Source organism: Equus przewalskii, chromosome 16, assembly GCF_037783145.1.
Source record: "Equus przewalskii isolate Varuska chromosome 16, EquPr2, whole genome shotgun sequence".
In the NCBI taxonomy this organism is placed as follows: Eukaryota; Metazoa; Chordata; class Mammalia; order Perissodactyla; family Equidae; genus Equus; species Equus przewalskii.
The window spans coordinates 66,827,868-66,851,661 of NC_091846.1; the positions used below are offsets into that span (position 1 = coordinate 66,827,868).

Sequence of the window (23,794 nt, forward strand, 5' to 3'; positions counted from 1 at the left end):
CCATTCTAGCTAGTTGTCAAAGATTCTCCTTTTATTTTTCTTAGTGGACACAAATTTAGTGACACTTGTAGAGGCAAACTTTGCCTTTCAACTTTTAACTTTCATTGATTTTTCCATTGTGTGTGCCAAAACCTTAAATTGATTCCAGTTGCTTAAAAGAGATGTATATTTTTCTTCTACACATTTTAAGGAAAAAAAACCTTGAATGTATTTTCCCTAGACTAAACCAGAACCAGATAGTTTTTCCAGAAATGTATGAATGAACAACAAAGTGCTTACTTTGGAAGCTGACATGCAATAATATTGAATTTCAGAGAAGTCAATCCCATATTTCATGTGACTCCAGGTAAAAATATATGTATATATATTTAGCCAGCAACAGGAAAGGGAAAATAAATCTAAAAGCTCTTTTGTGCAGATTTGTGATATAAAAACTGAAGAATTTAATGCAGAAGCAGTATGGCAAATTATATTAGTCAGGGAATATGAATTGCTTTTTAGACAAAAGATTATTCATGACATTTTTGCTGTTTAATGATAAAATAATTCTCTTTCTTGATCATAGATTCATAAAATCTTGGATCTGTAAAAGACTTTAGAGAATTAAATTATTTTCCACTCAATGCCAAGACAGTGACTCCTTTAGGGCATGGATCATATTTTCTGCTTTCTCTTCAAAATGTCCACAATGCTGAGTCAAGAGCTGTGCACTCAATACTCTTAAATAAGAGTCATTGATGTGGAGACTGCTGATTCACAGCTGTAGGGGGTAAAAAAGAAAATCTCATCTTCACTTTCTGGAATTGTCTTTCCCCTTGATAACAACCCATTTTGAGCCATAGAGCTATTATAATAATAGGGATTACATCTTTGGGATTTTTCCCTGTGCCACTCATTAAAATGTGATGCAAACAGCTACGCTGGTGCTTTTGTTGCCTGACAAGCATTGGCCAGCTGCCATAAGGCTTGCAGGCCCCAGTTCATAGAGAACCTGTGCATTGACCTGCCCATTCAAAAACTGTTGTGAGGGCCTTCCTTTTATATCATCATGGTACAGTCACTTACAATAATTCCAGATCAATACTCCTCTTAGAGTTATCTAGGAAGTCCTACCAGCTGTCATGTAAGGGTAATTAACACATCTCTCTCATTATGCATGCTGGTGGAAGAATTTCAAACATTTGGCTGGATAAAAAATCCATTCCCTCCGTTTAGAGAAAGGTCATTCCTTTGACCATCTGGATATTTACTTTTCTTTAGAAATGAACTTCATGGAATTTTCTGTTGGGAGGGGAAAATAATGATGACAAAGGGAACTTCCTAGTAAAAATAATTATCTCCCATTCAACACTGGCCATGCCCACATACTTGCAATCTTAAACTTTATCCAATGCTTATTTTATTTATTCCACTGTCTTTTAACATACATCACGCTTAGTCTGCTCACTGTTATTACAAGAGCTGTCTTAGATGACCCTGACATGTTACTATTGCTCTCTATAGCAAAATATCTCTTTTACCTGCTATGTGTTTGTAAAAGATACCAGCAACCACTTTAGCGGAAGTTGGAAAAGAAAAAGACACTGGGAGGGATACAAGGATGACTAAATATCTACCCTTAAAGATGATATAGGCTAGCAGGAGGGAACACACAAGTGATTGTAATACAATGATCATAATACTTAACTGCCAGCAAGGTACTCAAAACAAAGCCCTGAGGGAGGAGGAGACATATCTGAATGGGACTAGGAAGATGCAGTGGAGGAAAGGGCACCTGAGATGGGCCTGTGGAGGTGGAGGAAGAGGGCAGAAAGAGCCACATGAGCATGCGCGTGGAGGCAGGAAAGTGTGGGATGTTTGGAATCTGAGAGTGATGCAGCTGGACTGCAGTGTAGAGCAATATGGGACATAACAATGATACACTGAAACAGGGTTGTAGGAGAACTTGAACACCAAAATGAGGAATTTGGACTTAATTTGGTAAGTCAGGACAATGAAAGATTTTGAATAAGGAGATGAAAACTTAGAAAAATGACCTTTGCAACTATTAGAGGTTGAATTATATCCCCCTAAAATTTATACGTTGAAGTCCAAACCCTGAGTATCTCAGAATGTGGCCTTATTTGGAGACAGAGTCCTTACAGAGGGGATAGAGCTAAAGCAAGGTCATTAGGGTGGGCCCTAACCCAATATGACTGGTGTTCTTATGAAGAGGGGAAATTCGGACACAGATATGCATGGAGGGAAGACAATGCAGAGAGACACAGGGAGAAGACAGCCATCTGCAAGCCAAGGAGAGGGCCCGAATAGGTTCTCCCCTAGAGCCTTCAGCGTGTGGCCCTGCCAACACCTGCATTTCAGACTTAAAGCCTCCAGAACTGTGAGACAGTAAGTGACTGCCGTTTAAGCCTCCTCGTCTGTGGTACTTTGTTAAGGCAGCCCTGGCAAACGAGTACAGCAAAAGTGCGTGAGAGGGGCTAGAGTGGGCAGAATCTGTGCTCTTGGAGTGAAACTAAGTGTGCCTCACAGAGCATGGTGGCAACGTGAAATCAAAGAACAGAGAGAGATGAAAGGTGTCACTGAGAGAGATGCTTCATTACCGAGCCCCTGGCAGAAATGCCAAGGTGTAAGGTATAGCAAATAATCGGCTCCTCATGCTTTGTTCCCACTTCGGACTGGGCATGAAAAGGCTGGGTTCTAGTTAGTCCTGGCTTTAACCCCAAATAAAGAAGTCATGTTCTCTCTTCAGCCCAGTGTTTCTATCATAAAAGGAGGAGTTTGCACTGGATCGTCTCATAGATTCCAGATCCCAGAATTTTGATTTTACAATGCTAATTACATGGAGGAGTTTTATGTTAGATACAATTAATACACGTTTGTACGTAAGTTTGTGTGCATATGTGAGTGAGTTTTATAACCCACCTGTTTCTAAAAGGAATTTGAGGGAACCTTCAAAATTCAGCCTCATTGTTTTTAAAAGGGACAACAAAGTAGAGTATCAATCCAAAGGAAATGAGAAACATATTACGGGTCACCTGAGATGAACTCATTATTGGATTTGAACTTTAGCTCTGAGTTTCCTGGCAGTTAAGGCAAAAAGAAAAACATGTGCTCATTGTGTGATAAAAATCAGTGTAATATAATTAGTTCTTGAGAAAAACATCTAGATACGCTGAGTGCTCAGATAAGATTACACTTAAAAATACGCTGCTTCAAGATACATTTAAGAGCCATGCAAAAATCCATACTCTTTAATCCAATAATTCCACTTAAACTGAGGAAATAAAAATGGGGGGGGGGGGTGCAGGGGGGAATCATGTGTGTGAAAATGCTTATTGTTGCAAAATTATTTATGAAAGTACAAAACTGTAAAGAGTCAAAATGAGAGAAACAGTTGACTTAACTGTGGAGCAGCCTTTCAGCAGAGTACAATGCAAGCACAGAAACAGCACTCCACAGCAGCAGAGAGCAACAAGCTGATAACAGGTTCCGTGAGAATAATCAGGAGATAAAATGATTTGTTCACCAAGATTATAACTATACAAAAATACGCAAAACATCTAAATGGAGTCCTCAAACATAGTAATAATTATGATAGGGTGGTGCCCTTAAGATTCCCCCTATATTTCCCAAATTTTTAAATAATGTTTACAATTAAATTTAAGAAGAACAAGCCAGCTACATACTTAAGCTTTACTTTCTAGCTATGCTTTATGGGATTACATTTTTTAGTTAAAAGGAAGGGAAAAGATCTCAGAAATGCAAAAATAGCAAACCGCAATTGTATTACTTGGAAAAGGTGTTAATCAATCTCTTGAAATAGCTTTTTTTTGTAGAATGTTTTTTTTTAACGTATGTGGATGATGCTGGTCATGCAGAAGCCCTCGTTTGCTTCCGAGGTAACTGAAGCTGGCTGAATCAAGCATGCGCTGAAATATGGCTAAGAGGCTAGTGATGGGTTAGCATCTAACTGTCCTCTGCCCATAGTGCCTCCCCAGGCCCCCACACCTTAAATCTCTCCTAGTGGACTTCCAAGCACCAATATTCCTCCCTTTGCATCATCTGTTCATTTAATTGTTCAGATAATTCTTCTTTGTCCCAGTTTTGATCTTGCTATTTCTTCCAAGTAAGGAAAAGAGCTTCTACCCCTGGTATTAATTTGAATGAAACCAACTAACTATGACCAAGAAGTAGCTCTTAGTGTTGAGTTGAAACATTGAAAAGTTTTTAATATTCAACTCTCCATGGCACCTGAGAACTATCTAGAAATGAGCCAGCCTAGGCAATAACTTGAAAAAATTGGTTCATAGAAGAAAAGTACAGGTGCACGAGTCACAAACTTGTCCAGCCTTTGACAAAGCGCTTCCAAACATGGGAAAAACAATCAATATAATAAGCCACTTTAATAGAATGAAGGGGTAAAAACACATCATTTCAATTGATGCAGAAAAGTATTTGACATGTAACGTCCTCTCCTGATAAAAAGAAGTAAGTTTCTCTTTTACTTGCAGCACTTCTACCACTTCACCTCTTTTCTAGGTTCTTTGCCTAATTTCACTTTTTTTTTCGTGATAGTTACTATTCTCTTTCTACTATTTTCTTTGGCCTGAGCAAAGTGATTAACAAATTACTGCACTCCGAAGTTTTAATGATTTCAGGGTTACTTTTTTTGTAAAAGCCCTGGACCATAAAAAGTAAGAAATATCTCCAAGACATGAGCCTGTAAAGGTGGGTGTCAGAGACCCAGGAGACCTCGAAATGCTTCCTCTTTACATTGGTCTCATTGACTCCTAGTTTGCTCTAACAACAGCTGTTGAGTTTCAATTGAAATGGCAGTAGCCCACAACTTACATTCATTTATTATTTATCATTTACTACTTAGAGGTTTTTGAAGAATTAAAATTCCTTTTTTAACATCAAAAAATTTTCTCTGAACCCCTATACTACTAATTATGTTTTTACTATCTGTTGATTGAGAACGCACTTTACGAAACAAACTTACAAAACTTTACAAACTTTTTTTGTGAATTCAACAACAAAACTTCACAGGTTTTTATAAATTCTATGAACATTTTCATTTTTTATTTTTTCATTTTTCTTTTCTTTTTTTATGAATTCTATGAAAATTTTATGAACAAACTTTACAAAAGTTTTTGTGAATTCAATTAACTATTGTGTGTTTGGATCTGTATTTTATTCCTGACAACAGCATTTTATAACCTTGGAGACTGCAATACATATATTTGCAAGACACAATAGACTAAACAGTGATTTAGTCTACAAGCAGTGTTTGGTGGCACACACATCCACGTTCCCCTGGCAAAAACTCCCCTCTACTGACATAGCAATGCTCCACAGAGTGCAACACTGAGAATTTCAGAGTGAAATAAATTCCAGAAAATTCTTAGAAGGAATTGCATGTGTATATGCCAAAGGGAAGTAAGTGCCCCAATATCTCAGGACCATGAAATGAAAATGGAGGCTCCTAGTGGTATACCCTAAGTTCTAAAGGTATGATGGCTCTTAGCATCCTAACATTTGCCAGGCTAAAGGTAGATCCAATGTGTTCACTTTAAATCCTGAAAATAGAAACTGAGCTGTCAATTTGATTATTCTGAAGCAAATTTTCAGTGGTTTTCTCTGCTGTCCTCCTTTTCCACACCTCCAGCTGCCCTCCAGCTCTCTCACCACACATTATTAGGCCCAGCCCCTTCACAGAGGGTAGAGCAGGAGAAATTCATGTTCTAATCAACCAATGTTCTCTTTGTGGGATACTCATCAAATTTAAAAAAAGAAAAATCTTATTGAACAGAAGGGTGAAACTGGGGGAAATGAGATTTGAGAATTACTTGATATTGTAAGGCGTAAATTGGGTTGGCAGGAGTTTGACCAGGACTTCTCCATGCTCTGTCACAAAGACCTTTCCCTCCTCTTGCTGCTCTTAGAGAAGCATCCACAGCATGTTGCTTAAACAGCCTTTGATGGATGGCTTTATTCCCACAGCACTGCTCCAAGAGGTGGTAGCAGAGACAGCCTGATCCATTTCTAGTTCTTTGGATTTTAAGGCTGAGGTGGAGGCTGAGAGGATAGCCACCTATCTCCTTTCAAGGAGGAGAGCAGGAAAGGTTTGGGGGCTGATGTGCTGGAGATACGGTGGGCCCCCCATCTGGGCCTCTTGTATTCAAGCCTTTCACGCTCTGCCAGCCTCTGGCCTGCATCCTGATCACAAGGGCAGTGCTAAGTGGAGATCTGTATGAGATCAGCAATATTTAGTGATTGGGAGTCTGACATAATGCACTTTCTCATAATTTATTAAAGTTGCTAATACATTTAAAAAATACGTGAAGAACACGGAAACCTCTCGGTAACATCATCCAGTGCATTAACCCTCCATTGATTCTACATCTCAATCAGAGTAGAATCCAAAGTCCTTCTGATGACCCATAAGGTTCTCTGCTCCTTGGCCACCTCACTCTCCTCACCCCTCCAGTCTTAGTTACTACTCCTACTCTGTTCCAGGCACACTGTTCTGGTTGCTATTCTAGAATACTCTAGACACACTCCTGCCTTAGGACCATTGCACTCCCCATCTCCTCTTACCAGAACCTACCAGCCTTGTTCCCCTGCCTCTTTCAGGTCTCAGCTGGTGTCTTCTCATGGAGACCCTCTTCAATCACCCTAAGAAAAAATGCCAAGTTCCCCACCCACACACTTCCTATCCCCTTAGATTAATTTTTCTCCCCAGCACTTATCACCATCATACTCACTATATGAGTATACTTGTTGGCATTTTCAATTTAGGGACTACATTGAGTCTATTTTAAAACCCCTTGCAATAGTACTTTTCGTCCTTATAGGAGAAAAAAAGGCTACTGCATACACTTTTATCAGGTTCTGGTATGTATTTGTACCATTTAAGGCTCCTTAAATGGGAAGAAATTGCCTCTAAAGCAGTAAAAATCATCTTCAATTTATATTTATTCACCCCTGAGATCTCATCCCACAAGGTTTACAGGGGTCTTGTCTTGCCAAGTCTGTGTCCTCCAAAGATTCATTTGTTGAAACAAACATTGACAGTGTACATGCCCTCTACCAGGCATTGTGCTCTATATTATTGGCTATTCTGAGGCAAATCAGAGAACTTCTGTTCAGCAGCAACTTGCAGTAAAGCCCTGAGATTAAGTCCCAACAGCCCTAATGATAAGAGCATGCATAAGGTGCTATGCACAGCCTGAGAGGTGCAGATTGCTGGAGAAGTTCAGGGAAGGCAAAAATGCTTTCTCGAGGGTTATTCGGGAGGGGATGGAGAAAGATTCATGTGAAGGAAGGTCAGTTAAACTGGGCCTTGAAAGGGAAGTGTAATTTGAGCAACGTGAAACGGGGAAGAAGAGAGAGGAACAGAAATGCCCTAAACACAGCCATAAAGGAGGCAGGAAGGCATGAGGCCTTGGGTTTCCCAACTACAGCTGGACCTGGATCTAGGTGGCATGAATAGAGAACAGCAGGAGTGAGACAGGAAAGGAAGCTGGCTGTCTGATGACATGGGAGGCCCTGCTCATAGAGATGGACATCTGGACATGATTCAGGAAGGAATGGGTGTTCTATGAGGTTCTGAGAGGGAGAGTGATGCACCCAGGGCCATAACTGAGGAGGTTTGTTCATGGCTGTCAACACCTTTCACATGCCCAGGTCTTCCAAACGTACATCTCCAGATCACAGCTCTCTCTTGAACTTGAGATTCCTACATCTAATTGCCTGCTTGACACCTCCACTTTGATACGTGATAGGCACCTCAAACTCAATGTGTCCAAAACACAGCTCCTGCTGTTTCCCCAAAACCTGCTTGAACCATGCCTTCTGCATCTCAGTTGAGGTCAATTCCACACTTTCAGTGGCTCAGGCCCAAAATGCTACGTCCTCCTTTACTGATCTCTTTCCCATTCCATATCCAGTGTGTCAGGAATACCTTCAGAATAGCACCAGAACCCACCACTTCTCATCACCTCCACTGCTACCAGCCAGTTCATCCAGGGGAAGAACTGCCATACCATAACTAGTCTCACTGTGCCTACTCTGGCCCCTACTGTCCATTCTCAACAAAGCAGCCAGGGTGACCCTTCTAAAATGTCAGTCAGATCATGCCACTTTCTGTTCTCAAAATCCACATTTCCTTCAAAGTAAACAAAGTCCTTACAATGGCCTACAAGGTTCTCCATGGTCAAGCCTCTGTTACTTCTCTGACCTCCGTTATGACTCTGCCCTGGCCCAGGATGCCCAAGTACACTGGCCTCCTGGTGCACCTTCATGTGCTCTGGCCTCCTGGTATACCTCCATGTGCACCAACCTCCTGGTGTACCTCCATGTGCACTGACCTTAGGCATGCCAGGCATGCTGCCTCCTTGGGGCATTTGCACTGGTTGTTCTCTCCATCAGGAATATGCCTCTTCCAGATACAGGCCATGCCTAACTCTCCACCTCTTTCAAATCTTTGCTCCAAAATTACCTTCTCAGTAAGGCTGAACTGCTTTACAGAATTTAAAAGGGCAACCCAACCCCCTACAGCCCTCTCCATCCTACAAATCTTATTGTTTTTGCCCCCACAGAACTTGGCACATTCTACTCTATAACTTATGTATTTATATTACTTATTGCTCATTGCCTGTCTGCCCTAACTAGAAGCTAAGTTCCTTCTAGACAGGGGTATCTGTGAGTTTTGTTACTGAGATAGCCCATGTTCCTAGAACATTTCCCTCCCTGGCACATAATAGGTAGATATACAACAAATATTTGTTGAGTGAATGAAGGCCTGAGCACTGATGGAGGGGAGATGGATGATGGGTCTATTGTCAGCAGCAGGCCACATCCAGTGGCTTGCACCGGCCTGATGGTAGCAGTGGGAATGAAAAGCAAGGGATGATGCAGGAGACAAGTGGATACATAATCAGGGCCAGATATCTCTACGTGGGAGACATGGGGCTTTTGTGATAGATGAAGCACCAGTCACAGGTTCAATCCCATGTGTTCCTGCCAGATTCACTGGGCTCCGGGGCCAGGGACCATACACCTCACCCTGGCCAACTGTCCTTACTGATCACAGAGACAACAGATGAAATTGAGTAGATAAAACCAAAGAAAATTCTGGTCCTATAAAAACAGCTCAAAACTGCATGCCCTCCCAATGGATCCCACAAAGTGTCAGACTCTGAGGTACCTGGGACAGGCAGATGTTTCAAGCTGGGGTCATCTAAAGGAAGTAGAGAGTTCCCCACCCTCCACACTATTCTTCTTGGGGAAACTGCCATCATCTGGGGCTTAGGGCTTTAAAATAAGCAAAGCATAGGTAGATGACTAACATGCACATACATAGTTCTTAAACTGTGGTTTGGTATGTGCATGATCCATTTATCTCCCCGAAACCCAGGTGCCTCACCTGCAGATCCCGAAAGCTTGTGATCTCCCATAACAGGGTAGTCCCTAGGGTATTAGTGGCACCTCCTTCTGCCCTAATACCTGGAGATGTGCTGAGAGTGGCCTACTTTGGTTGTTCCCTTCAATTATTAGCTTGATGTATTAAAATTCAGCCATATTTATAAAATGTACTCAATCACTTTAATTGGATTTGTAAGAACGTATGATTTATGAAACATTACATGGATCCTTTTGGCTAATGTTAGACTTAAATATTACTTATTCCTATGGCTTTTTCCCTTTCTTCTATTCATGTGTATATTTGCTGCAGATCTATGTATCTAGAGTTTCTCAAAGATTGGAACAATTTGTTCTTCATCTTCGTATCCACTTGGGCCTAGCATAGTACCAGGCATATGGTAGAAATCAGTAATTTATATTCTCAGAGTGTGGTAGTTTTGGCTGAGCCAAGCTGAGTAGATTCGAATCTTGGATCTTCCCCTTACCAGCTGTGTGACCTTGGGCAAGTCACTTAACCTCTCTAAGCTTCCATATTTGCAAAATGAGGATAAAAAGACCTACCCCAGAGGCTTATAATGAACACAAACAAGATTATTCCTGTAAAGCACTTAGCCCTATGCTGGGCGTATCTCAAGCATTCAATAAACATCATTTTTATAATTGTATGAATGTGTGAAAGGAACAAAGTGATTAATAGCAGTGGCTCAAGGGTCACATTGCCTGGGTTGAAATCCTGGCTCTACCTCTTGCTACTTACATGATCTAGGACAAGACTGTTAATCTCCCCAAGTCTCAGTTCTCCCATCTATCAAATGGAGATACTCATAGTGTCTCCGTTTCTCATGGGTTTGTCTGAGACAGTGCATGTGAAACACTTAGCACATTGCCTAGTATATATATAATAAGTAGTCAATAATAATAATAGTATTGGTATTTATTTGCACTCAATAAATGTTACCAAGTATATTACCATGTATATAATTCCCTTTTCAAAAACCATTGGACTCTCTAATAATGGATTGACTCAGTTTACAAATAAATTTGACTAGCAGTTTCTGAACTATCAGGAGCTTAAGTATCCAACCAATAGCAACAAATGAGGAACATCTGGGGTTTGCTAAGGGAAAATACTTCTTCCACAAATAACTTATGGGGAGGTCCTAAGAGGGTAGGAGTAATGCCATATCTCAATGTTTCGCTGGATCCAACTGGAAGGAACCCCAGAGTCTGGAGTGAGTTAGTTCTGCCCCTTGGAGTGAAGAGATGCTGACTACAAGCCCAAGAATGCTGTCTCAAAGTGTCCACCCTCCTAGGTACATCTTGAAGAAATGTTGAGCGGCAGGAAGTCTGAGAAAAATTAACAGGGTGTCTACTGAGGGTAGGTGACATATCCGGGAAGATGACCCTTGGTAGGGCTGTGGAAGGCAGCAGCTGCCCCCAGTGGGCCACAGGGCCCATCCTGTGGGCAGGGTTTTCCAGATGCAGAGGCCAAGCAGAGCTCCAGCCTGGTAAAGAGCCTGGAGGGAGGTGGGTTCTCAGACCCGGAACTTGCAGGTGAAGAGAGAAGCTCTGTGGTATCCTTGAATGTAAGAACTGGGACACCCAGTGGGTGAACAAGGTCAAGAGGAAGGCAGAAAGTTGGGGCTTGGGACAGGGCAGTCATTTAGCCATCAAACAGGCGTATTGAGTCGGTATCAGCCGGGAGCAAAGACCCAACCTCAGTTCAGGATTTGTCCTGGGAACCTGGGAAGGAATGGATGGGTGAGGTGAGGTGGTGGGGGGTGGGGGTGGGAATACAGGAGACCTGGGCTGAACACAGCGGGCCTCTTCTCTGTACCTCTTCTCTGTCCCTTGGTGGGTCCAAAGACCTGTGAAGGTGGCCTCTGTTCATGAGTGAGACCATGGAAATGCATATCGAACTTTGTAAAAGCAACTTCAAATGCCGGCCAAATTTACACATTTCCTTTGACTTCCCTCCCGCTTGACTGAATCATCCCCCCTCCCCCAGCCCCATGCAATTTTAATATCAAGGACAATTTTTATCAAGTCTTTCTCTGTAATCAGGATATAAAAATTATCCCAACATTTCTCTTTGAAAATGGAGCTTCAGAGACTCAGTAGGCCTTTATGCATTACTAATGAGTTCCTTAGTGAAACATTTTGTCTTTTACTAAAATAAATCTCTCTTATTAAATCTTCCATATGAAAAATCTGATAGCATTTAAGCTGACTGGTTTAATTTGCAGAAAATCATTGTACTCGTTAAGAATTTGGAAGTTGTTGTTGTTTATTTTTTATCATATTGGGGCATCTTGTTATCTGAGTTCGTGAAAAAAATTAGAATACACATTCACAGAATCAAACCTTTGTGTTAGAAGATAGCATAGTGTTTTTCTGGGGTAGCCTCCACTCTCATGAAAAAATACATCATCTAGCATTTCTCATAGGTAAACTCTATTAGTTTCCCAGGGCTGTTGCAACAAGTACTGCAAACTGGGGGGCTCAGAACAAGAGAAATTTATCCTCTCACAGTTTGGGAGGCTAGAAGTCTGAACAAGGTGTGGGCAGAGCCATGCTCCCTCTGAGGGCCTAGGGAAGGGCCTGTCCCAGGACTCTCTCCTAGCTTCTGGGAGCCTCAGAGGCTCCTTAGCTTACAAACGGCCATCTCCTCCCCTGTCTCTTCACATCATCTTACCTATGTCTGTCCCTGTGTCTGAATTTCTCCTGTTTATAAGGACACTAGTCATACTGGATTACAGCCCATCCTGATGACCTCATCTTAACCCAATTACTTCTGTAAAAACCCTATCTCCAAATAAGGTCACATTCTAAGGAACTGGAGCTGAAGACATCAGCATACCTTTCCGGGAAGACGCAATTCAAGCCATAACACCGACCATCTAGTGTCACCTCCCTAACGTTCATTATCACACAAGGCTGCCCATTCAAATCTTTCATATGTGGAACCAGAAACCTGTTACCCCATAGCTTCTCCCACTGACTGCAAGGGGCAGTGGAGAGGGCATATTTTTAGTAACGGGGACGACCAGAATGTACCCCTGGTTGACTTTAACAACATGGCCTTTGAAAGTATCTTCAAATCTCTCTGGGCTTCATTTTCCTTACCTTTAAACTGGGGTAACATATTACAAGAATGTTGTGGAGCTGTAACAAGATACTGTGTGTGAAGAATGCTTTTTAAGGTGTGATATGAATGTTCCACTGAATTTCAAGCTTCTTAAAAAACGGTTCTGCAGAGGAGTGACAGCACAGGCTCCGCAGCCAGTCTGCCTGAGTTGGATGCCCAGCTCTGCCACTTACTACCTATATGACCTTGGCAGGTTAGTTCCCCTCTCTGCCCCTCCCTTTCATCCCATGAAGTGAGACTATTAACAGTCCCTCCATTAAGATCTTGTATTGAAGATTAGAGTATGATCTACAAAAAGCACTTAGAACTGCCTGGTACATGACACATGCACTGTTATATAAGTCTTAGCTATTTTTATCAAGGGTAGGACCACGTCTTAGTACCCTGTGTGCAATTCCATCCTGGTTTCTGGCATAGAGGAGATGCTCCAAAAAAGTTGGTTGACTGAATAATGGAATGGACGCATGAGGCTTCTCCCTTCAGGAGACAGATAAGCCCCACACTCTTCTGTGTAACGCTGCTCAGCTTCTCCTCCCCCAAGCAGTGCACGCCCTACAGCTTCCCAAGCTGTTTCTTCTGCACAAAGTGCAGCCAGCCTCTTCCTGCTGCACTTCAGTTTGCAGGTCAGTCCCAAGCCACCAAGTAATCCCAACCAGCCTGGGAGGAGTGTTCTTTTCTTGTGTAGTAAAAATGAATGCTCTTAAAGAGATACCTATCTCTCCATCTTCTTCCAGTGCTTCTTCACCCAATCGTCCTTGTTTTCCTGGTCTTTTTCCCAATCTCCCCATTCTCCCCACCCCTTTCCCATGCCCTTATCCATACCTCACCCACCACTTCTCCCACCTCCTCCTGGAAGCCTTCCCAGCTCTCACACCAGCAACCAGGGCACTCTGGCTTTGTCACCAGTACATTTATAATCAAGTGTGATATGCAAAATATTTTAATATAAACACCTCCCAGGTAGGCAGCAATCAATCAGAAGGCACCAGAGCTGGTCTTGGAGGCCCCCTGCTGTACCAGATTTAACTCTTTGATTCCGGGAGGAGAAGGTAGGTGGTGGGAGTTAGGAGGAAGGGCTAGAGTGACCAGAGAAGTGGGGAAAACACCTGACACTCCACAGGCTTGGGACAACAGCCATTTTCTAACTGGGACGGAAGCATTTCCAGTATTTTGATAAATGGCCCAGCTGCACAGGAGCATACGCGCTAAATGTCCGCCTTTAAGGCTGATTGTCTATGTCTGAATTCTGGGAAGCCCTCTGTGGGGGCAGCTGATTCACCACATGGTTTGCAAATCAGACTAAAATAGAATATACAACAACAGAAGACGTATAATAAGGTTTTGTGTCTTTGGATAGGTTTCACTTATTTAGAAAATGACCGGCTTCTGGAACTGCTAACAACTGATGATAATAAAAATAGCAGCCAATATTACCAGGCGTTTACTTTGTCCAGGTTCTGTGTGATGGGCTATACGAGCCTTCAGGAATGGAACCCCCACAGAGTGATCGTGAACTAGCCTGGTTTGTTTTAATTCACCAAATTGCCAACTCTTGCTCCCCAGCCACCTCCCGCCACATGTACCCAACTTGATAATCTGGTAAAGATGTTGGCTCAAATGTGAAATGTACCTTCCTCTGGAGTCATCCTTGGCCCCTAAGCTAGGTGGAGCTTCCTGCAATGAGTTCACAGAGCGCCTTGAATTCCCCTATCATGGCACTGATCACTCTGTGTTTTAATTGTCCATCTAATATCACAGGCTTGGCACATAGCAGGGGATTAACAAGATTTGCTGAAGGAAAGAAAGGAGGACAAACATTTGATAACACGCATTGAGTGCCGACTATGTGAGGGTCCCTGCACTGTGGGCTTTGAGGAGAAGTATAAGACAGACTAGAAAGACCTGCCCTCCCCCACAGGAAAAGACCTAATGCTGTGACATTAATATTTCATAAAGTTTCTGTTTCGCCCATGGCTGTGCATCGCCACATTGTGAATGTGATGCTAGGAAAGCTAGACTCTATGAAGTCAAATAGCCACTAGAGTATTTTGTTATGTTGATATATCATCACAATCCACACTAACCAACGTACCTCCGTGACTCAGAAGACATTTATCTTCTATAAATAATTTTCAAATAAATAATAATTAATAATTATTAATAATAAATAAATAAATAAATAATTTTCAAATGAAGCATCTGATGCCTGGAAATTAGTTCCCTTAAATCTCTGGAGAGCCGAGGGGCTATTTTTGGTCTCACTGATTTCTCCTAACTGGTACATTTTCACTTAACATATAAAGTTAACAGTATGGATAATCCTTACCAGTGAAGACAGGGCTTGGCCCTTAATCCAACTGACAAACAGCTCTTCCCAATCAGAAGACACAGGTAGTAGAGAAACTAAAACTGCCCAGGCAACCAAATCCATTTAAAAAAAAGATCTAAACATGCTTTGAAATGGCAAACTACAAACAATTGACCCTCTTTGCCTCTCCTCCTCATTTACTAATTTTTATGTTCTGCCTATTTAAAATGGTCGCAAAATTAGGTCTTAATGGCATATGCCAACAGTGCTTGCAGGAATAGGGCGGCCGCATCGGCATAATAATGAATGAGTCACAAATCTATTCACAAAGCCCTGGTGATGGCCCCAAGGCTTTCCAGCCTCTGGGTGATAATAGGCTGCCCTAAATGCAAATCTAGAGATGGGAAGACTCAGAAGCTTTGCAGCTCCCTCTCTGGATGATAAAAGCTCCAGCACTGGGGGAGAGCTCCGGGCTTCACCCCCACAGCCCAGGTGCCACAGTGGGAGGATACATTATGTCTGCTCATACGGTTTTCTGAGAAAAAATGCAAACTCAACTACAGTTCCCGTTATGACTTAGGCCATCCATCTCTACCGCCTAATTCATACTTTTCCTTATCTTGCCCTAAACTCAGTTGTGTAATGACTGGAGGTGTTGGTAACTGCCTATCAGAACTTGTGATTTTCCCTAGTTTCCCCATCTGGCTACTTTTCCAATCTTCCTCATGTCTTCCTAGCCGTTTCCTCCATGCCGTGGAAGCAACAGCAAAAAAGGAACACACCCCAGAAAAGAGAAGATTGAAAATATTCCCCTTTTATCTGTCTTGAATCAGTAAAACATTTCATGCTATTTACCAAAAGAGTATTGCACATATAGACTACCAAAGATGAACTGTAACATAAATTGAACTAAATTACTAATAAACAGAAAGTGCTTATTATAAATTCATACATAATATTGACGATATGAGCAATTGTTCATTTTGATGGAAGTTCTGGTTATCATTTGCTGGTAACGATTCCCCAAATCCGCAGTTTCCTTTAATTCCGATGCTCTTATTTGGTTGTATTTTATTTGCTGTAGTGTGTAGTTGGAACTAATATACAAGGAGCTCATGTAGTTCAATCAGTTTATTTAAATTCAAAAGAAGCCTAAAAGCCTAATCTGTCACTGGCCTGAGAGTAGGGCTATGTCAGTCCCATAGTTAATGTGATCAATTAAGCCCCGATGTAAACAAACATTTTCTTCTCCATATCCTTCCGGAAATGTGCTGGAGGAAGAAGAGAAAGTTCAGGCCAAACGTTACACTCAGCGTTAGCCACCTGACTTAGACCCATAAAAATAGTGAACCAAGATAAATCTGCTCACCAACTCAAATCAAGGCCTTTATTTTTTTCCCATTTTCAAAAACCTTGAGAGATTTTGAAGATGTAGGGAAACGGAGGCTGCGAGTGCGTCTGATCCGCCCAAGGACTTTAATCACTCAGAAAACGTCTGCTAGACACCTTACATGTCACAAGGACCAAAACGGTGGTCTATAGGATTGAATTTTTTACTTTCAAGCTGTGTACACCGTAGGCACTTAATATATCCTCCTAGACTTAATCTATTTTGCCTTAATTTGCCACTTCTGTTGATGTGCCTCCTGCCTCATCTGTCACGCAGACTTCTCACAATTCTCAGAACACATCGGGACTGTTGCCAACGTATGTCCCTGGTGTCACCTTTCATTGTAACTGTTGGTTTATAAGGCTTTCCCCTTTTACTAGATTAGGAACTTTCAAGGGGAAAATATATGTGGAATAGACAATGTATAGCAAATTATGATTTTTTCAGAGCAAATTTTGCTGTCTCTCAAGCTCTCAGAACCATCAGAAGGAACTGAGATACGGGAATATGATCGCCCCCATTCGACAGATGAGAAAATTGAGGCACAGACTATTATAAATTCTTTGTAAAAGTTCATATAACCATTTTGGGATGAATCCACAACCGGGATTCCAGGATTTTCCCACTATTATGCATAGCTGCTTTAATCTCTAGATTAGTCATTCCATGTTATTCAGCCCTGGCAAGTTTCAGCAGGAAAGATATCAAAGGAAAAAAAGATCTGAGGCTCTTCTGAAGGGATAAATGGCCAGTGTTGGCATTGATTGTGAGAACAAGAATAATAAAGGGTTAAAGATCTTGGTAGACAGGCCAGAGAGAAGCGCAGTAATGGAGAAATTGAACTAGTATTAGGAGGATTGTTTTTAATACCATGTGTTTTTATCTACTATGCAGAAAAGGTTTTAATAGTATTAGTAGTAATGAAGATGATGATGATGATGATAATAAAACTTACAGAGGGCTTACTATGCGCCAGGAGCTGTTCAGACACTTTCTACGTGTTAATTCTTGATCTTTACCAAAAGTCGATATGAGACAGGAACTATTGTGATTCCCATTTCACAGATGTAGCAACTGGAGACCACAAGCTCCCTCGGCAAGAACGGCAGAGCTGCATTTTAAGCCAAGAGTCCAGTTCCAGAGACTGTTCCTTCACCACTAGTTTAAACTGCTTCTGCAGGAGAGGTTCCGAGACAGAATGGGTTTCAGGAACGTGACTCCAGGACAAGAGCTTCTGTCCTGACATCAGGATTTCACTAAGTTGGCTTCATACGTGTGGAACAAGGGAATCTGAGAGGTCCTTCCACAGCTTTTCCATGGTCAGCTTAGGGGTTCAAAGCAGGCTCCCACACTCCAAGTATCCCTGCCGGCCGCTTTCAGAGCATGCACTATCTGCCCTCGCTCATTAGAGTCAGCATTTTCCATTCCACAGCCTGGCTGGCTCGCTTGAAAACACCATCATGTGCTGAAAGCAGTGAGTGGCCAAGACCCAAGTGGAAGAGGGGGATTTCAGTAGATCAGGCTGCGACCCTGGCCCTCAACCAGAATTGTCTCCCAAAACAGCCATTTTAGAGTCTGCTGATCAATGATGTGGCTCACGCCGAGACACAATTCAAATTATCCCCAAGTAATAGATACAGCAGGGGCCTATTAACTGTTTGAATTGTAGACCATATAAAATCCATTGCTTTTCCTATGGAAAACTAATGGAATACAGTCGTCTCTTAGCTATTCCTATGGGCAAAAACTCCTATTGTTAATCCCTTTAACAATCTCCTAATTAATCTGTTTTCTTTTTTGCTTCCATATTTTAATTGACTTTTTCAATTAGGAGCATATTAGGAAAAGATTCTAAAAATTACTTGTTTTAAAATAAGCAATTAGAAAATCTCATTTTCCAATTATGCTTTTTCTTTCTTACACCGACCTGATTCTGAAATCTTTTCTGAGCCAAAGCTGTATTTATTCTATCCCACACCGTGTAATGTAATGGCCACGTAATTCTCATAGCTCCTATCTGTTGTTCTGCCAAGTACATATTACAGTTACTTAGCATCTTTCCTCATCCTGTTGAGAATCAACATGAGTATTCTCTATTAGAATCTTCCATGGTCGCTTACTTTAATAAACTTAATTCAGCTTGAAATTCTTACTTGCTTCTAACCATCCTCCCTAATTTAAGTTTTCCTGGGATAAAGATTATTTTCAGAAGTAGAATAAACTGCACAAATCCTAAGTAAATTCCACCAGAATTCTGTTATTGTTTTTAAATAAGTGGTCTCCAAACAACGCAAACTATAATAAAATTAGAGATAAAAAATCTACTAATCAGGGTACAATTTTACATATAACATAAAGCTTAAACCTGATCTTGCTGTTCTCCTGCTTAAAAATGTTCAATGACAATGAAGTTCACACCCCTTAACTTCTTTGTTATCTGGCTCCAGTCTGCTACTTCCTGTTTCATGTCTTAGTATCACACCGCTCCAACCCACACCCCTTCTGTACTCCAGCCTTGAGGAACTTCATGAAAGTCCCTAGATGGTACATTCTCCTAGCACATTCTTTTCCTCTTTTTGTCCTTTTGTATTCTCCCCCTCAACACACACACACACATAAACACACACAAACACACACTTCAGCCACCATGCACTTCCTTGCCAAGTTCCTTCTCATCCTTCAGGTCTCCATTTAAATGTCACTTCTTCAGAGTCCTTTCCTGACCCACCAGTCTCAATTCTGACCCTCTCCCACCAACCCCTCTCAGCATTCTCCTCCAGAACATGTATCACAATTTATAATTTTACATCAATCTGTGTCATCACTATTTGGCCAATATCCGTCTTCACCACTAGACTGCAGACTTCAGGAAGGGAGGCAGCATATCTTGTGCTCGCTCACCTTTGGTTACCTAGCACTTAGCACAATGCCTGGCACATGGTAGGATCTCAATAAACATTTGTTGAGTGAATGAATGAACGAGACCCTAGCCTGAAAGTATATCAAGAACAATGGCGAGTTTGATCTTACCACTGGTTTCCATACCTGGTGCGTCCCACCTGGGGTGGGCAAAGCCCCTGAGGGTCTATGGAACTCAGGAGCGGCAATTTCCATATTAGTTCCTGGTGTGGGCCTATTGCCTGGCCTTTGTCTGGGCTCCTATTTTCCAGTTCCATAAGACTCTTCACAAGGACCCTGGAAGGCACCCCCACATCTCTATCCCACAGAAGCTGCATCAGTCCCCTTCTCTAGGGGCTGGACCCTACCTCTCTTATCTCTCCAGAAACAGTGTTTAACCAAAAACTAAAAGGGAGGAAGAATTAAAATAAAACAAAGGACAATCCTAGCAGCTGTAGGAAGACTTTTCCAAGATATTTTTATCTTTATTTCTCGGACTAAAATCAGGAGACATTATTTTTGAGACTTCTGTTTTGTTTCATAATGATATACAAAGACACTTTACATTTCTGCACCCTGCCCTCTCTCAGTCAGTTATGACAATTTGCTTTGATAATCAATGGTTTTTGTGCAATGATGTGTATTCTGACACATCTTACGCCTTAACAAAAACTTTCTTACAAATTGTTTACTGTGTCAAATAGCTTGTTATATTTTGACAGTAGCTTTTCCTTGTGGGTTTCAGAGTCCTATAGGATCCCTTACTAAAGTTCTGCTGCCTAGAGTTCCCCAGTGCTTGAATTAGTATGCCTCAGACATCCGTGGTGCAACACACTGCAAAGTGTTAATACCAGATTGAACTATGGCTCAGGGCTGTGTCTTTAAAAATGGATACTTGCAGACATACCCTGTAGAACTGAAAATAATTTTAAATATATCTAAATAAGTATAATTAAAGAACTTCCATCATATTTTGAAGTGAAAGTTTATTCTACAGAACAACAAAAGAGCCAACCAAAATACAACTAAATCTGTGATCTTGCACTTACTGTAAACAAAATATCATTTACAAATATGTTTCCTTTCCTTGGTAATAGTATAAACACTTACTCAGTGCTTACTCTATGCCAGGCATTTCTCTAAACCTTGCACACTCTCTTAATCCCACAACAGCCCTTAGATGAAAATACAATAATTATTTCCATTGTACAGATGAAAAGACTGATGCACAAGAAATTCAAGTAATTTGCTCAAAGTTACACAGGTAGGTAAGGGCAGAGCCCAACTATGTGCCCAGGCATCTGCCTCTAGAGCCTGTGAGCTTAACCACTCCTCTATTCCCCTACCAATGGATAGGCCCAGGCAAATGACCTTCCACTCCCAAATCCTTACATTTCTTTTGTTATATTTTAAATTGCATTACGCATCCTATTATTTTTTGAAAGATAATGCTAGATTTTTATCCTCCCCGGATTTTAACTATTGCTAATAAATAGCTTGGTACACTGATGTAATTGAGTCAAGTCAACCTGGATTTAGCATCCAGCTCTACCACTTATCAATTATATGGCCTTGGGAAAGTTCCTTAATCCTTCTGAGCCCATCTGCTATTTTGTAAAATAGGGATCATTACTGCTGTTGTAAGGAGAGAATGAGATAACCAGGTAAAAATTGTCTGGCATGTGATCAATAATATACCTTACTCCAAGTGTGTAAGTAAGGACACTAGGAAATTACATTAATTCTCATGAAAAAGAAGGTTCCATCAATACATTACGAATTCGATGTTGTAAGTCATGATCTATTAGCTGAAAATAGTTTATACAGTTCCCTAAGTCTCAGTTGTACCAAGAAATAACAGAATTTACAAGAAAACCCTATTTTTCCAGCCTAATCAAAATTCTTACGTGCAACTACAAAGCATGGTATTAGCAGACTAGTGATCAAATTGACAATTATATGAGCGAGCACAAGTTAATAGCCAAACTGGTAGAAATGCAGATGTTTCACTAATTCCATCTCCAGTCTATGGAACTCTGCTTTCCCGAACCCCCCCCCCCCCACCATTAGGCCCATCTGTACATTTGTGCACTTAGGCCCATAAGTGTACCTTGTATACATGAGCCATTCTGGGTGTCAGCTTCCAAATGAAGTGATTGTACTTAAAGATAGTTTGGATTGAGTTTGTCAGAGAGAAGCCTAGGGTGGCTTATTCTCTGTATAAGAAATATCATCCCGTTCAATTCTCCCCCAACCCTGCTGATGAAGCTCTGTCTTGTATCCCATGACAACCTCCCATCATCAATGATAAGAATGTCCATGGGCACCTGACATAAAGGTAACCAATCCAGAGACTGGTCACATGCTTCTGTTGTAGGAACTGGCCCAATCACTGGCCCAATCTGAATGCCTTCTTGGAGATTTGATTTTAGTAAACTAAGAGACTAAGGCAATTGTCAAGGGAGGGCAGAGAGAGAAGCGAAATAAGAGATGCCTAAAGCAAGTTGGTAGGGTTGGAGTGGTAAGGCTGGCAAGTCACAAAGCAATGAGCAAAGGAAAGTTAGGATAAAAACTTCATCCTAGAAAACTGCCCAGAGAAGCAGATGGAGAGCGATTCTTAGACTGCTTTGGTTTAGATTATTTTTCAGGTGCGGTTCCATTTTACCTGTATCTTTACAATAGGGTCTCCAGTGCTTGACCTGGAAGGTCTATTTCACACATAGGAAGCTGAGTGAAACATCCACAATATGAACTTGAGACTAAAGAGACACTCTGACATTGCTTCATTTTTATGGAATTTTATTAGCAGAAATGTGACCAATTCCTTCTGAAGTCCCCAGCACCCACCTCTGTGTCCTCCCTGCAGAGGGTGACACTTCTCTAATGTTGCTAACAGTAGGGCCTCTGGACAGCATTGGTTCATGAGCACAGACCACCAGGACTAAGGCTGGACCAACAGCTGCCCTTCTCCGTGGCGGGGGTGGAAGATTCACACTCTAGAGAGGGAGCCTCTGCTGCCAAAAGTGCAGCTGAAATTAGCAGGAGGCAGAGTGAGAACTCCAGATGTTTAGAATTAGGATGACTATAAACAAATTTATTTCCACTGATCCACCAAGCTTGCTTTTTAAAATCATTTTTATATCTGATAAACAAACTCATATTCTCTTTTCCTGGTTGCAAATAGATTAATTCTTTAGGGAATGATAATACTCATACTGGTTAACACAGTTTGCTGTTCTTTCTCCAGAAATAGCATAATTCATGCATCAATATGATTCTCTCAAGTGGTAGTTTTGAAAACTTGGGAATTCAGTATAAACACTACCATTTGCAATTACTCTTTGAGACTAGTTTTATGCACACCTGTCACCTAATTAACTTTTTTTCACTTTACCAACTTTAACATCCAAATATTACTTAAGCCATAAATGCTCTCCTCTATGTCATATCAAGACATTAAATTTGATAAAAATGTCATGGGAGTGGGGCAGGAACATGGGTAGCAGCTTTTATGTAGCAAACTAGTCAGTTGCAGGTGATTATCTGAGTTTATGTCCGGAAATTTCACCTATGCATCTATTACTAAGGAATGTCCACTCCTATACTACCAATGCCTCTTCTTTGATAGGTTGAATTAGGGATGTTTTCAGCCAATCCAAATACAAATTTCAACAAGTTCTTACTACTATCCCCACTGCACAAATTTACCACATAATTATTCGTTTTTGTCATCACTTCAGGATGCACAAATCAAGGAATAGCAAGTTCAAAGCCTCCTTTTGATAAGTCACAATAAATATGCTCCTCTGATTGCCTTCCACACTGCCCACACTTTACTCTCAGCAGTCATGTTTCTTTAGAGTCTATTGTCAGAGTTAGAATCCATTAAAAACAACAGCAACCAAAAAATCTCAGGAAGCTTCTCTGCTCAACAGATTTGAGCAAGGTTGATAGTCACCTAATGCCTGATTCACTCCGTGTATGTTCCACCTCTGTTGTATATTCCACACACATGTGCATATGTGTGCACGCGCATACACACACACACACACACAGATACATACCTGGGATCCTTGCCCTTGTGTATATGGAGTGATTATGAGGTGGTTGACAACAGAGTGCGAAAGCTACTTACAACAGTCCTAAAACCAAAATGTTCATTTTACAGGGCCGTTGTTCAAGAGAGAACTGCAAGTATCTTCACCCTCCAACACATTTAAAAACTCAACTAGAAATTAATGGGAGGAACAATTTGATCCAGCAAAAAACTGCAGCAGCGATGCTTGCCCAGCAGATGCAATTTATGTTTCCAGGAACCCCACTTCATCCAGTGGTGAGTACACTGCATCTAATGATGCGCTTGGTGATTAAAGTGTTGGTACAAGCAATGCCACATTGACCTAAAATGGCCTCCTTCTACTTTTTCTCTGGCTAAAATTAAAGCAAATAGCTTTAAGCTAAGTAGATGCTGAAAATAGGGTGTTAAAAATTATGTAAATGGAAAAATGTGTGTGGAAACAGTAGTCAAAGACAATTTCTAATCAATATCTGGGAAGTCTGTGTCACTCCAACTCTTTCTCACCAGTAAGCTCCATATTTGAACCATCTTAGAATGGAAATA

The 23,794-nt window shown here is 41.3% G+C and overlaps 1 protein-coding gene across 16 annotated transcripts in view; it reads left to right on the forward strand.

Moving 5' to 3' along the window:
• MBNL2 (muscleblind like splicing regulator 2) overlaps positions 1-23,794 on the forward strand; it is a 153,700-nt gene that overhangs the window by 78,717 nt on the left and 51,189 nt on the right. For all 16 annotated transcript variants that reach the window (XM_008516170.2, XM_070579090.1, XM_008516142.2 and 13 more), the window contains exon 3: positions 23,342-23,506. In XM_008516170.2, the coding sequence (XP_008514392.1) occupies positions 23,342-23,506 (165 nt within the window). The remainder of the gene's footprint in view (positions 1-23,341; positions 23,507-23,794) is intronic.